A 16281-nucleotide genomic window follows, 5' to 3' on the forward strand; every position below is an offset into this window, starting at 1 on the left:
CTGAAAACCATTTTACTAGCATAAAGGCCTCCAACATGCTGGTATTAAATCTACTGATAAATATTTAGACTATTTATATTTTGCTGTCTTTGAGAACTAAGCCAAAATAAACATAGTTTAAGGCAACATTTGGAAGTGTTGGCCTTTCTTATTTTATATTCTTTGTGGTAAATGCTCTTCACAGTGACAATTAAAATATTGAACAATGAAGGACAAAGATTGGCAAATTCCTCTTAAGTCCATCTTATTCTCTTACAAACTTTTTCTCCAACATACAGAAAAGTCATATTTTTCAACAACCTTCAACTTCTAGTGTTGAGGAGTAACATTAGTGCTTTCTGACCCACACATGCTACTCAGAGCTATATGTTACAGATTTTCAGTGTTCAGAAAAGCATCTATACAAGTCTCAATGCTATCAGAAAATGAGAACTTACAACATCCAAGTTGTCCTGGCTGCAAACTATTCAACACTGCTGCTCACTTCCATCGTGTCTTTGGAAAGGTAAACTACCCAGTATACAAGGTTAAATCCTGCAAATGCAACTGGGAAGAGAATCCGAGAATACTGGTCTATTTTACTGGTGCCTCCAAAGGCTGGAGAGAGTGGTGGGGGTGTGACAGGTGATGATGGTAAGATAGGAGCTCTAGTGAGGACTTTGCTGGCCTCAGGGGATGGAACTACTGGCAAGGTCAGAGAGGTGATTCTTTTCTTCAGGTGATACTTGGAATCAGGATGCTGTAGGCAAAAGACATAAATATTCAGCCTAGGTAAAAGACTAGTGATCACTTAGTTATTTACTTTTTCACCGTGAACAGATTTTATTGACTACATACTATGTAAGATGAAATATTAGCAAATTTCTTTTTCTTTGTTTAAGATTTTATTTATTTATTTGACAGACAGAGATCACAAGTAGGCAGAGAGGCAGGCAGAGAGAGAGAGGAGGAAGCAGGCTCGCTGCTGAGCAGTGAGCCCGTGCGGGGCTCAATCCCAGGACCCTGGGATCATGACCTGAGCCGAAGGCAGAAGCTTTAACCCACTGAGCCACGCAGGTGCCCCGCAAATTTCTTTTTTAAGATTAGCAAATTTTTAATAGTATTTGGTGGTCCTATCTTTCTAAGAAAGTGGCAAAATAAATAAAAAAAAATGATTTGCTGCCATCCAAAACCCTATAATTTCATACATCAGCAATTGATGCCAAGCATAGTCTACATCCCAGAAACTGTGTTGACCGCTGGGCCATTAGGAAGAGATAAACCAGGTTGCAAAGGTTTATCCAACCCCTTCTCCCTGGTAATGCATAAACCGATAGGGCAATGAGTGTGGGCAACGAGAGGGATTTCAATTTGGAATATATGGACAATTAATTAATACAAGAAAATATAGCAGTTCAGTTAGATGATATCATTCTTCTAGCCTACATCCTCATCTTCACACGTTCATAAGTGTGACGCAGCTGAGATAATAGCCACAAAAAATACTAAGGTGCTCATGTATGTGAAAAGCCAGTGACAGAGTACCAATACCCTTAAACTGAATGGGATGACTGTTCATCCCTTGAAATACAGCTGTCTCTTAAGTTCAGAAGTTCAATATTGAGAGCTTTCTGCTTCCCATTCAGAACTTCTCCACTGGTCTCTTCTCCCTCCATCCTAAGTCACCAAAAAATGATTCATTTACTGACCTCAAAATTGTTACATGTTCTTTTTCGTCATTAGAAATCTTAAGACAACCCATTTAGTCCTGAAAGGGATATTTAGTACATTAATTGTTAGATGAAAAGGCTAAGTCCAGAGAATGGAGCTGGTAATACCTTGCCCATAGTCACACAGTTAGTAATAAACTACACTGATCATTTGCGATCCTTGTTTCATCATCCCCACATTTTCTTGTCTTCATTTTAAAGTATTGGGTCTAGTGCAGGGACTCTAGTTTTGTTTGCTTTAGACTCTTTTCATACTTGGAGACTAGAGGACCTTGCTCTGATTTGTATCTTTTCTTGTCTATATTCTGTACTAGTCACTCTCATTGTGACCAGGTTGTCCTTGCTGGTTTCTGCCTTCAAACACTTGCTGTACATTATCTCTGCTCTTGTAAAACTACCTTGTTTTCTCCCTGGCAGCAAAATCACCACTTTGATGCCTGGCAGGGTATGTTACTCACGTGGGCAGACTCCTGTGGCTTTAGCCAACAACCCCGCAGCAACAGGATGAGGCAGCCACCTCCCCTGTGCCGGCTGAGCCACAGGACCAGAGTGACCTGCCGATGTGGTGACATTTGGAGTGCGAGAATCAACAATTCTAAGAACCTCTTCTCTCTATAGTCCCCTTTTGAATTTTGCTGTTTGATTTGTCATGGAATTTACTGAGTATCTAAATAATAATAGTCATCATTGAGAGTTCAAGCCCAGTGTACATTTAAAGGCTGTGGGAAAATCTTTTCACCAAAAGCAAAAATGACTCTCTGTAGTTAAGTCTGATGGTGAGTTGCAAGGAAAGAATATCTTTTTTTGTTATATATTGGGCCAGTATTATCCTAGGGACTCTTGACATAATTAAATAAATCATAGGTTTTGGTGGTAAAGATAATTTAAAATAGTGAGGGCTCAGTCTGCTGATCTTGGGAAATAAGTGATACTTTCTACTAAAAACATGTGACAGCTAAGGACTACTGTATCCAGGGTCACTGGTCAGCATGTGGATAGGACCAGAGTAGTGGTATGTTGGTCTCAGTGTATGCTGCCTATGGAGAATAAACATAGCACCTACTTTCCAGAGTTTCTATTGTGTATCTCAGGCTCTAATTTGAATTTTTAGCCATTAACTATGTTACTGAAATATTCTCCACCTAAAAGAGCAAATGTGTTAGTGTTTCATTTTCAAAAAAGAGTCAACCTCTTCCCAGATACATGGAATATTAAAATATTTTACTCTAGTAAAATTTCTAAGGATCATGATAGAGTAAAACAAGGGCAAGCCTTAGAGTAGATAGTCTTTCTAAACTCATGATTTTTAATAGCATGCATTGCCTATGTTTATTTCTTTTTTTTAATTTCTTTTTTTAAGGAGAAAGAGAGCAGACATGAAAAAGTTCATTGATAAAACATAAGTTCATTATAAAACAATCTACCATAAAGATGTAAGTCATTGTTTTATCTCTCCCTCTTTAGAACTGTGGGGGAGAAAAGTTAATTGTCAATCTTTTGACATTGTCACAATGTCACACATGACTTACTAAGAATTACCAAATGACCCTTGTCTGGAGTTAAGCAACATCACTAAAAACACCATGAAAATTTTAATGGCATTAAATTTTGGGCCTGGAATGAAAGATCCCCTACAACAGTATTCCCCTTTCCTCATCTGCTTCTCCAAACAATTTCAATGGAAGGTTCCTTGAGAGTTAAGTGGACAAAAGAGTCAGAAAGCCCTTGAGTGCAGTTCCATATGTACTACTTACCTGCCATATGAAGTTCCCATCTTTAAAGCTAGGGACAATTATTGCTTTCTCTGTAAGTTTTTCTTTTCTTTAAGAATTTGAGAAAGAAAATATTCATAGATAAGATAGATGGATATTATATATATTATATATATATAATAGATTTTCAAGAAAGAGAACCCTTTTCTGCTTACTTAACTGTTATAATTTGTTCAGCTCTTATCACATTCTTCCTTGTGAATATTATTTCTGTTCTGCCTTATCTCTTTTCCTGACATGAAATCTCTTTATTGGTAGAGGGCATCTTATTGTCAAGTATAAGCACTCCACAGTGCCTAGTTAGTGCACAGAACATGGTATGTGCTTAGTAAGCATATGCCGATGCAACAAATGAATGAAAATCTGAACATTTCCAGAATTTCTCAAGTAATCAGGCAAGGAGAAGAAAACAAAAAATTTTATGATTATTTAACATTGTATTTTAGTGTCTTGTTTCATATTACAAGTACCATATCTGAATGCTTACAATCGACAAACACTACACAGACTTTACATGCATTATTTTGCTAATTCCTAGAAAAAGAAACTATGATGAAATATTATTATTTTCATTTTAGAGATAATCAAATGAAGGCTTAAGTGGGAAGCTCACCCAGTAACTGGCAGTGCCTGAATGTGCTCACTCTCAGATGCTAAAGATCACACTCTAAATAATTATTATGGTTTCTCCCCATCAGTGTTAAGGTTCAGGGTACAGTTTCTCAAACACAGAACTATTGACATTTTGGGGTCACAACGTTTTTGTTGTGGGTCACTGTCCTGTACTTCATAGGATGTTGAAGAGCTTCAGTTGTGGGTTCTACTTCTACCCAGGAGATGCCTGGAGCATCTCCCTCCCCAAAGTGGTGACAACCCAAAATATCTCCAGACATTGCAAACTATTCTCTGGGGAGAAAAGTCACCTACCACTGAGTATCACTGGCTTAGAGTTATAGCTGTCTCACTGTCCAGCGGCGACTGGGGGTGTTTCTAGCAGGCAGCAAATATGACATAATCAAGGAAATGGAAGAGGTCTGGCTAACCCACATGCTGGATAATCAGCTCCTGAATAATTGGGAAATGGCAGTACAGGAAACCGGACTCCAATTTAGAAGAATCACATTGAATTTCTGAAGTGAAAAGAAAGCCAATTTTGCAAGCCATTCAAGATACAGGTTTGCATCAGACCCCGCCTGTTCTATTGTAAGCTCAGCAGCTTCAGCTGATGGTAAAATAGGTTTTTGTCAGAGTCCAGATGAGGGCTCAGCTTGGGGCTGTCACTGTTTTGAGTGGAACACCTGTGGTTTTGAATTTTTCCAGGGCTCCCCTGCTGCTGAATGCCATCCTGCTTTGGGTATTTATAGAGCATTGCTTTGTTTTAAATAATGCCATATTGCAAAGGTATTTTGAGTCAAACTGGACTTTATGACAATCAATTATTTGATGTAAAGATAAGACATTTGGAAAGTACTTAAAGCAATTTTGATACAACATTCAGTAACTCTAATATTTAAAGAGGAGGGGGCACTGGGTTACCTCTCAAGATAGATATTCTAACCACAGCTACATTATCCAAGGGACAAAAAAAGCATCTGTTTTTAGAAGCAGCAAAGAGAGGCACCAAATATAAGAGAAATTTGAAAACATTTAGTACTTGATTAAAAAAACTATTATATTAATTATTGTGGAGGAAGTAAGAATTTCAAATCAAATTTTCTTGCATCTACGTAATAGCTGGTAGAATTGGGACAGAGACGATTCCAGAATTTCTACAAAGAAGCAGCTTTTTGGCAGCAATCTGGTGGGTCAGTGGTGCTAGGTACATGTCCAGAAACCATATTGGAATGTTTGGATGGTAAAGAAGGGAATATTGGATGAGGATTTGATAGAAGGTATAGGGAAAAAACTAACCACCCGCACCCCTCATCTAATCCAACCTACCCTCTCTTTAAATTATGAAATAGCACAACCATGGTGCAGGGACTGAGTCTCAGAGGGCTACAGAGTAATGATAGTGTTCAAAAAATCTTGACAATATTTGGAACACGGGAGGTTAATCTTTCAGTATTCTATGCTTTCTATCTCTGTACATGGGTGGAAGGCAACCGTGATAATGACCCAGCAGATCATCCCAACCTTGAAAGGGAATATGGAAAGGATATGTCTTATTTCTCTCTCTATTCCCAAGTTTCTAGCAACTGATTTAGTGTTTCTAGAACAGGACCAAGCTCATCCTTCGGTTCTCAGCTGATGCAACACTTCCTCCAGAATGATGCTCTCTCCAGCCTGTGGTAGGTACCCTTGCATGACTCTTCATTAGCCACTATACATCTCTAATACAGCCTTTATCACAATGTATCATTATGGCTCATATATTTGTCTTTCTTCCTGTTCAGCAAGAAGCTCATGAAGGAAGAGGCAGTACTGATGTCACTCACTAATATATCCCTAGCATTCTACAAAGGATATAGAACATAAGATCATTTAACAAGTACTTATAATATGAATAATTCATTGAATACATATGTACTCAATAAATGGGTGCCAGATGAAAAGGGAAATAATAATGAATAAACAATATAAGCAGTATAAATATAATCATTGTCCTGACTAATGAAATTTTGGCCAATTTTGTTGTAGATAATTTACCAAGAACGTCACACTTCCTGTGAAAAAAGAAAACGAGACTGGATGTGTCAATGGGTGGGGGGAGTTCATTCTTAAGAACATAATAATGAGGGCTTAGACCTTTAAAATAACAAGGAATCTAGCAAAACATCCAAAAAGTGATTGAGGTCTAAACTTGGTCTCATATGCAGAATAAGTATACCCCAGATACATAACAATTTATAAAACATGAAGATAAGACTAATTCTTTAATGACAAGACAAGAAACCAGATAAAAGCAATAAGGAGAAGGGAGTTGAGGGAAATTGGAAGGGGAGATGAACCATGAGAGACTATGGACTCTGAAAAACAATCTGAGGGTTTTGAAGGGGCGGGGGGTGGGAGGTTGGGGGATCCAGGTGGTGGGTATTGGAGAGGGCACGGATTGCATGGAGCACTGGGTGTGGTGCAAAAATAATGAATACTATTACGCTGAAAAATAAAAATATTTTTAAAAAAGCAATAAGGAAAAGTACTGTAAAAGCAGTAAAGAAGCTGTGGATAATTTCTTCTCATAATCTAAAAACAAAACAAAACAAAAAACCCACAAAAAAACAAGAAAACAACAACAAAAAAATCCAAAACCCAGTATCTAGTTCAAACTACCTTAAAACCAGAAAGCACTTCTGAGGTATTAGTTTTAAATATCTCTTCAGGTTTGAGTATTAGATTTAAAACTCCTGAATTTCCTTGTCATTATTATATTAAATTTCAAGGTCAAAATCAAAGTGATAAACTGTTTCCTATATTCATTCTAAGTAGCTTCTTGTAAGAAGCAATGAGGACATTAAAATATAACTTAGAATCACATGAAACATCTAAGCACTTAATTTTATTTCAACCTCACCACATTGGTTTGCTATTTCAATGTCTAACTTACTCAAATAATGCTATTTTGATTAGAACTGAATAGGCACTTTTAAATGTCACGGTATTTGAAAGAAAAAATGGCCTCGCAATCATAATATACCATTGTGTTGTATAAATTGCAAATGTGTAATTTATGTTTGTTCCTCTACATCATATAAGGCAAATTGCCAAGGTTTGACATGAATAAATAAAATGTAAATGCTCTATGTAATCATCTATATTTATTTTTGATACCTACAAAGTTTGTATTGCTAGGTTTGCTTATTTTGGTCTTTATTTTTACTCTTTGACCTGCCCTTTCAGAAACAAAATGGTACTTTTCATTACCTCAAAATGTTTTAAGTGAAGCCAGGTTTAGAAATAAAATTTTTCATAAAAAAAAGTCAGCTTGCAAGAAAAAAGTACTTTGAGATGATTTAAATGCATTTTTTTTATCCAGCTTCCCAAAGGACCTGCTCATTATATGTTACTATTTTAGAATTGTGGAAGATAGCTTATATGAAGACCTGAGATCTTAAATTCCATCTTATTAATAAATTATATCTTTAAAATAATAGAGAATTCTAACTCTATTCTTTCTCCAAGGATTTGAAATCATATTCTTCTCAGTAATACATATTTCAAAAGAGTTAAAGTAAGGAAGTTGGTCTTTCTTTTCATCTCAATACCAGATCAATGAACATATTCAAAATCATTGGACTTATTTTTTTTTATCTTGTTTCTTATGACTCTCTCTTTGCAATTTTACTGCATTTCTAAAAGGAAACTACTAAACTGAACTCTGATAAATATGAATTCTTCATTTATAGATATATGTTAAGACGATATGTGATCAATTGGGCAATACCTATATAGATACCGACAGCTTATAACATAATCACTTACTTTTATAAACATAAGCTGATTCTCAAAAATATTCTGAAAACAATATTTTCAAGGGTTTTGGATTGAGTCTTCAGACTAGTATCCTTCTGCTATAAAATGTATATACTTGTGGTCTTTCAAAATACACATATACAAAAAAAACATCATTAGGTCAAGAGAAGAATTTTGGGAATGACCTCACATTCTGAAAATGTTTTATTTTGTGGTATGCACTCTTTTATATATCAGCCTTTGAGGAATTGTTGGAGAGGGGATAGCCTCTGCCTCTGTAAATCTGTGTATATTGGACTCCTGCAATCAATTCCTCGTTTTTCTACCCACCAGCAACAAACATTTTCTCTCTCCGAGACACTGTTTTTGATTTGTAAGCAGAGGCAATTAGTCTGGATCACTGGATGGCAAACTTTTTTTTTTTTTTAATAAGAACTAATTTAAGAAAAAAAATCCTTAAATTATATATTTTCACTTATGGGAACGGCCTTATTTTATTCCTTGGAGAAAATATAAATTCTCAAACAATTTTCTTCGTATATCAAAAGAGAACTTTCTATAAGACCTATCATTTTTTTATCCAATAAATAGCAGAGTATTTGAGAACAAAACACATATAGCTTTGTGATTTTTATCATTAAAGTTAACCAAGGATTAGTTGAACTACATGTGGTTCTGTGATTTGGAAATGTTCACCAGAATTGATTATAAAGGCATTTTCAGTTCAAAGTGTCAGTAGTACTTGATTTTACAGAGCAAAATTTTCTTGTTTCCAACAACTACAATTTGGAATTTGCATTGACATAAAAATTTATATTTGTCAATCATTTCTATAATCCATTAAAAAAGTGTGCGCAGCTGAACTGCTGAGAAAATTTACTCACATGTGAAATTGAAGTTTGGGAGTGCATTTATGACACTTGAATTATTAATGCCATCATTTGTTTCTTTTTCAAAATTACCTCTGAGGACCAAAGTTTAGCCACAGCAAATCTAAACTGAGTTTTATAGCTATTTGTCACTAATTATAAGTCTTTGAGTGAAAACATGTTAAAATACATGTATTTAATATTCAAATGTGGACATGAGAGTTTTCATGAAAATCAAAAACCTTGCTTATGACTCGGCATTCACAGACCTAATACTCACATCTTGCCTTCATGGAATGAAGTAGCAAGCAGATTTCTAACAAAAAGTGTCCATTCTATAGGAGTCCCTCTTTATTTCCCTCAGACTCTGAAGCCTCATTAGGAACTTTTTTTTCCACTTTATTCTCCCTAGTTAGTATAAGTAAACCTGTTAAAAGGAAACATCTAAAGGCTGAGAAAAATGTTCTTATCCCCTCTGCGAGCTTGGAATCTGCTAGTACCAGTGAGGATGATAAAAGAAGAACGCCAGAAGTTTAGAGCAAAGAAAAATGGAGGATTGTTGTTTTGTTTTGTTTGCTATGAAGTTGGAAAAGAAGTTGGCCTTGGATTCAGAATTATGTAACCTGTGCTCAGCTAATAGTACTTTTGCACTATTTAGTTGTTTGTGATTACTGTTAGGCTGCCTTTTCCTATACTGATGGGTAACATGAGAAAAGTAAATAATTACCAAAACAATCTCAGCTTCCAAAGGTTCTCTCACTTTTGATATTGTCACTGGGGGTGAAGCTGCAATCTGTGCCCTCCTTTTGGCCTTCTGTGTCTGAAGATTGGTAAAGTAGTTGACAGCCGCAAACTCAATAAGAGCTGAGAAGACGAAAGCAAAGCAAACAGCTATGAACCAATCCATGGCGGTTGCATACGACACTTTTGGCAAGGAGTGCCGAGCACTGATGCTTAATGTGGTCATGGTTAAAACAGTGGTGATCCCTACAGTGAAAAAAAAAAAAAAAAAAAGAAAGAAAGAAAAAAAGAAAAAAAAAGAAATGCAGTATTAGCATTTGGAATCCAAAAGCAACATCAAATGAGAATGTGTCAGTGGATTAAACACTCCAAATGTAATTTTTGATCTTGTTTTATAATTGTTCACAATTATTATATAGGTGTTACCATTTTTGAATTCTTCAATACCTAGTGGAGTGGCATATATACACTGTAGCTGCTCAAAAAATATTTTCTGATTCGATTTAGTTTAACTATTGTAAAATTTAACTTGTGAATAATTCTAGTTGTATACTTCTTAAGCAAATTTATAGCAAATAATCACTTAAGTACTAAAAACTTGAATTCTTGGTCAATTTGAATAGCTGATAATGTCTATCAACATATTTAAGAAGTCTATCTGGTATAAATAGTAAACATAAAATTAGGTTCCTCAGAATTTTTTGAAATTTCTAGCTTAGTTTTAAGGTAAAATATTTACTCATGAGAAAATAATTTCATCACTCCATCACCAGCAGTTTTATGTCTTGTATAATAGTTGGGAAATACACATAATTTAAAGATGATCAACATCATTATATAGATATTCTTTTATAATTTGCAGAAACAGATCTATTTTAATATAGGAAATTAAAAAGTAAAAATTCAATTGAGATTTTAGTTCAACTCAGATCTTCCCTATAAACCTCTCTAAATGTATAATCATGAAAACTCAGAAAAAATTGGCTTTTGTTATTGATGATATTTTCCGTTACAGCTTTTTCTCAAAACTAATAGTGATTCCACATATCATAAATAGTGAACTCAATAGGTTGAAACATGGGAAATTGGTTATATTTAACTATTTTGAGATCTAGAAAAACAACAGTTTATTATGATTCAAACTATTAAAGCAAGATATAATTTATAATAGATATAATTTATGTATTAAGTTTCAATAGCCTTTCTTTTCATGAATTTACATGTCACTTTTACTTTTCTGCTTTTCCTTAGTTATGAAAAAGCAAATTGAGATTAAAAAAAAAAAAACACTCCTAAATAGGGCACAAGAAAGGCACAGGAATCCAGCCAGAATTCTTGCCAAGACAAAGTTTTTCGTGGATTCACCACATAGCTTGGGATAACATAAAGGTCATTTAATATCATACATATGCCTGAATGAGACTGGAGTCTGTTCCCTTTGTGAATCGAAAAAGTGCACTAGTGTGAATATTCCCCTAAACTACACAAGCAGTAAGAGCCAGATGAGTGGAAGTATAGCCAAAGTGGGAAGCATACCAAATACGGTTCTGGCCGGGACAGACTCCTTATTAATCCAGAAGGACACCTGGGAAAGAATGACCGTCATAATGCAAGGAGTGTATATCTGTATCATGAAGTAGCCCATCTTCCTTTGCAAGTGGAAATAAACTGTCATTATTACGTATTCACCTGTTGGAAAACATGTATATCAGTATTATTGCTTTTGACAGGGTGCAGAAAGAATGCAGCTGGAAATAAATCTTGCAGATCTTTAACATGGGCTGGAAGAAAACAAGTAAAGTCATATTTCTCTGTATGACAAAGATACTTGATCAAGCAGATGATAGATACATCAGCTCATTGTTTTAGGTCGGGTTCTTTGTGTCATATGCATAGAAAATTACTTATTCCAAGGTTACATAAATCTTTTTATGCACATGGTTGCAAAATCAATTTTAAAGAAGGCTACTCATCACTTCAAAACAGCAAATATAGCCAAGGATAGCTAATGCAGAGAAGAAAGAAATAGATATTTTGAAAATGTGTATGAGAGTCACCTTGCTGGGTTACATTCATGAATTGGTCTAATTCTTACCTGTGTTAGATTTAATTGTCTCACTAGATACTGTTTGTCCAATCAGATCGTACTGGAGGAGACTTGAAGATTCTTCTGGGACTTCTACAGAGTAAAGTGGTCCTTTTTTCCAAGTATATATGATTTCACTTTTGGGGTAAGCATCTAAATTTTTAAAACCAATTAAACATAACAGTGAATCTGACTAGTTTTTTTTTTTTTCAGGGCAAATTTTGTCCATACAAAAAGGAACTACAAATGTAAATTTTCTTTAATTTTTTTTTTAATCTGGGTGACTAAAACCTCTGACTATTTATAAGATTGACAAACATGATTAAGTAAGTATATTTCTGGAATAACAATGAGAATATCATAGTAATATTTCTCTTTTGCTTTTTGGTCTTTGGCTACAATCAAATAATCATACACACACACACACACACACACATACACACACGTATTTTTAAAAGACTGCTGCCTTTATTTATTTATTTAGATTTATTTATTTCAGAGAAAGGGGTAGAGGAGAGAAGCAGAGGAAGAGGGAGACAAGTAGACTCTCCAATGAGTGTGGGAAGTCCTGAGGTGGGGCTTAATCCCAGGACCCTGAGATCATAACCTGAGCTGAAATCCAGAGTTAGACCATTAACCGACTAAGCCACTCACGTGTCCCAGTAATTATATTTTGAATGCATAACTTACAACTCCCAAACTTGAGTGGACAAGCATGCCCATCCATAGGAAAGTTAACCAGCCTCATGGGACAGTCAGCATTGATGGTAAGCCTAGGGACATTAAAATAAATGGTTCCATGTTAGTATGTGGACAAATCATTTGGATTAGAAATAGTTAAATTGCAGAAACCTCACCTCATGGTATATAGAATGGTTCCATTCTGCATTATTCTGAAGAGTTTATTAGGGGTTGTCATATTGTGTGCAATTGATTTTTTGCCATTCCTGAAAAAAGTGTCAGGTGTCCAGATTTTACTGACCATCAAGTTATTCAAACTCAGAATCTCAGTTGGCCCCCCAAACTTCAACCTCTCATCAGTCCAAGTCTGGCGGAAGAAAACGTCCATCGTATACTCCTAAGAGAAAATAAGATATTCATGCAAGCTGGGGAGATAATTTATTAAGAATAGTTTATTCACTAGCTTATATATCTAATTCTAAAATTTAGGAAATAAAACAACTTTTGTGATAATAGCTTCAGACTATCAGAGAACCTGTGACTTCAGTAATTATTATTTTTCTCAAACTCAAAAGTTTGCAATATTATTATAAAAGATAGCACTGTGTTTTGCCAAACTCCCTCCTCCACCTTAACCTTCTTCAACATTCTTCGTCTTTTCTATCAGTCATCCACCTCTCCATCTATTGACCTATCAAATTCCCCTCCACTAATTTAGAAGAAAAATATGAAAAGATTTACAGTCTAGGTTTTGTGCTGGCCTTCCTACCATCACAGTCTAGCACACCCTTCAGTGCCTTTTTCATTTTCAAAGGTGTCTCCAAACACCTTAGTACCATTTACCAAACTTCCAAGGATGGGTAAACTTTGCTTGATAAGTGTACTCTGGCTGCACATCCCAATAATTTTATATTGTTCTTGGAGAATATAAAAGCAAATATTACCATGATTACTCAGAGCATCATTTAAGTATGCATAATTGAAATTTTGAGTTTTAATTCATGGCTTTTACGAAATAACATTAGAAATATTAAGAATTATGGTAAGAGCCATTGCAAAAGTCAATGATAAATAACAGCTTGTAAGTATATAAAAATATTGCCAATAATTGCTTTGCCTACTTTATGTGTTCCTGTATGAGACCTATTACTACAAGTTGTGATTAGATTTTTAAAATATAATTTGACACACAGTATACCCATATAATAATGACCCAGGCTTTAATAAGTCTCTACTGTACAAATATACTTAAAAAATGAGACACATACATAAAATGAAGTGTCAAGTGTTCCCCAGACTTCAATAATATAGTATAGTATGGTTGTGGTTATTTATACTTGGGGTGAGTCAGTACTCAATGAAAAATATGATAGTAAAACAATTGAGGATTCTGGATAATGCTGACTCTCCTTTCTTTCAAGTCTTAAGACATTTTTCTCTTAAATAAAGTCCTTCCTGGGGCACCTGGGTGGCTTAGTGGGTTAAGCTTCTGCCTTCGGCTCAGGTCAAGATCTCAGGGTTCTGGGATCAAGCCCCACACCAGGCTTCTGCTCAGCAGGGAGCCTGCTTCTCCCTCTCTCTCTGCCTGCCTCTCTGCCTACTTGTGATCTCTGTCTGTCAAATAAATAAATAAAAATCTTAAAAAAAAAAATAGTCCTTCTCCCTCTCCTTCACTTCCTCGTTTTCTTTCTTACTTTTTTCCCTCCCTTCTCCTTTTATTTCTTCTGGTACTTCCTTTTATCCTCCTCTTGCCTCTTTCTTTTCTTGTCAACTCAAAGATCAGAAGATAAAAAAGTCTCCAATAACTATTTATCCAGAGCTACACTTCCCTAATAAACTTTAATGATTCAGTTATTTAAAGAGTTATGTGCATTTAGATTTTAGTATTTATATTTTACTTTTAGGGGGAAATGGTAACTGAAAACTGTGGAAAAAATATCATGATGCACTTTGTTCTAGAAGACTAGTTCAGATTTTCATTGCCACTTACTATAAATAATCTCTTGCGAATCCTACAGCCATCTGTACCTGGAACAGAGTTCCCAGAACACCTACTGGTCCATTTGCAACACAAAAGGTACAAAGCACTAGCTTTTCCAAATGATGCCCTTCACTGTTTTAATAAAATATACTGAAAATGATGTGCTACAGAAAACAGCCATATTTTAAGTTTCATGGATATTCTGAATATACTCTTACATGATATATCATCTTTGTTGATTTTTCTTTTTTTCTATTCTAAAAATTTACCAAGACTATATAAAGATGGGGAAACCTTATCTTTGTAGAAAATAATGGGTGCATGATACATGGCTAGAAGAGAGAATAGAATCTTAGAAAGTCCCACAGGTTAAAGTGTTCAAGCGGAGCCCTTAGTGAAATGTCAAGGCAATTAAGCCAGTAATCTGTTCTAATGACCATACCCTCCCGGCATGAACACACATATTGCATTAGGACTATGGAGCCCAGCTTGGTAACAATGTCCAAGATCATTAGTTCTGGGACTCTGCCCTCCCGCCAATAAGTAAAGTTACCCTCCTCACTCAGAGCTTACTCACCATCTCCACATCGGACACGGGCCCAAAACTGGTCACATAAATGTCTGTTTTGACTTCAGTGACAGCACCTGAAATTAGCCCAGAAGCATGGGGGCAAATATCACCAGTGATTTTAAGGACACTGAACTTAATGACCCTACCACAAAGTCCCTTCTCATGGTTAGAACCTGCAATCCATCCTAAAGGAATTCACTAGCAGAAGCCCTTGGGTTTTTCAACTATGAAAACTCAAACCAGTTGCATTATTTTGAAATTTTTCTGGTCAATTTGAAAAATTTAAGGAATGGAAGATAAGTAAGTTAGTGTTCTCATAATAATTATAACAATAACTAACACACCTTGGTAATTTTTTTGGGGGGGAACAAATGCTTAGAAAAGTGCTCTAGATGGAGAATCTCATTCTACACTCACGCAACTCTACGAGGCAAACACTATTCATACACCCACACTACAGCTGAGGAAGCTGAGGCTTAGAGAGTTCAAATAACATGCATAGAAGGTCACAAACAGAGGAAGGGACAGAGACTGGATGGAACATGTGGCCTCTCCCAGTACTCCTGCCCCTTACCAATCTGCAATCCTTATGAAGTCTCTGGGTCTTAGACAAAGGGAAGGGGGAAAGGAGAATATAGACATTTGGTTTAGTAAGGATGCTGCCTCTCACCTCCAAATCCTGGACGTAGCCGATTGTCATAGCCCTCAAGCAAGTTGTCCAGGATCCGACTGATGTTTCTGGAGTAGAAGTTTCCTTCATCTTCAAGTGTCCCTAGGTTATTTTCTACCCTGTGAGCAAACAGTCCATGATCCTCACTCCCGGGCTTAGAGAGAATAGGCTGTTCAATCTACTCATGTACCCCACCACAAATACATGCCACACCACCCAGGCTTCTTCCATGATTTGGTATAGAAGTCACCCAGTGGGTGTGTGCTCTTGTTTTCCTCTGCACTAAAATGAAAAATCAGAAAAAATCTTACTCACCATAGAAGAATGTAGAGCCAGGGCAGAGGTGATGCCATCCTGCAGTGCTCAGCAATGCCTAGTTCACCCTCCTCCTGTGCTCTCCTTCCTCTTAACAAGTCCCCCCCACCCTGACTTTGCCAATCAACTAAAGTAACCTTCCAGACCCCTCATATCTCTTTTCCCTATTTGCCTTCAGCCAGCAATCCAGAGATGAAGAGGTTGCCCGCAAAACTTGTTCTCTCTTCTGCCTTTTCACGTGGAACAAGGTGGCTTGTGGTCTTAGACTACATCCTGATGGACACTCAGCGTCTTCTGGTAGACTTACTTGGGAAAGGAGAGTCTGAAGGGACAGTGTATGGTTGGAGAGCAGTGACAATAATCGAATAAGGCATTAGGGGAGATTAGAAGGAAGAAATCCACTGCTAGTTTTGGCATGGAATTAGCAGGGCCCTGTGAGGAAATCTGGAAAGCAGTGGCATCTTGCTGATTGA

General features: G+C 36.1%; 1 protein-coding gene across 1 annotated transcript; it reads right to left on the reverse strand.

The window, feature by feature from the left end:
- Positions 1-463: 463 nt before the first annotated feature.
- On the reverse strand, positions 464-15846 carry LOC111141113 (gamma-aminobutyric acid type A receptor alpha6 subunit). The gene is made up of 9 exons (XM_022493452.1): positions 15809-15846; positions 15494-15612; positions 14830-14897; positions 12448-12668; positions 12281-12363; positions 11600-11743; positions 11041-11193; positions 9491-9750; positions 464-739 (listed from the first exon to the last, which is right to left on the reverse strand). Exons 1-9 carry the CDS (start codon positions 15844-15846, stop codon positions 464-466), a joined length of 1362 nt encoding a protein of 453 aa, XP_022349160.1.
- Positions 15847-16281: the final 435 nt, after the last annotated feature.

Source organism: Enhydra lutris, unplaced genomic scaffold (genome assembly GCF_002288905.1).
Source record: "Enhydra lutris kenyoni isolate GAN:26980312 unplaced genomic scaffold, ASM228890v2 scaffoldscaffold5, whole genome shotgun sequence".
Taxonomy (NCBI): Eukaryota; Metazoa; Chordata; class Mammalia; order Carnivora; family Mustelidae; genus Enhydra; species Enhydra lutris.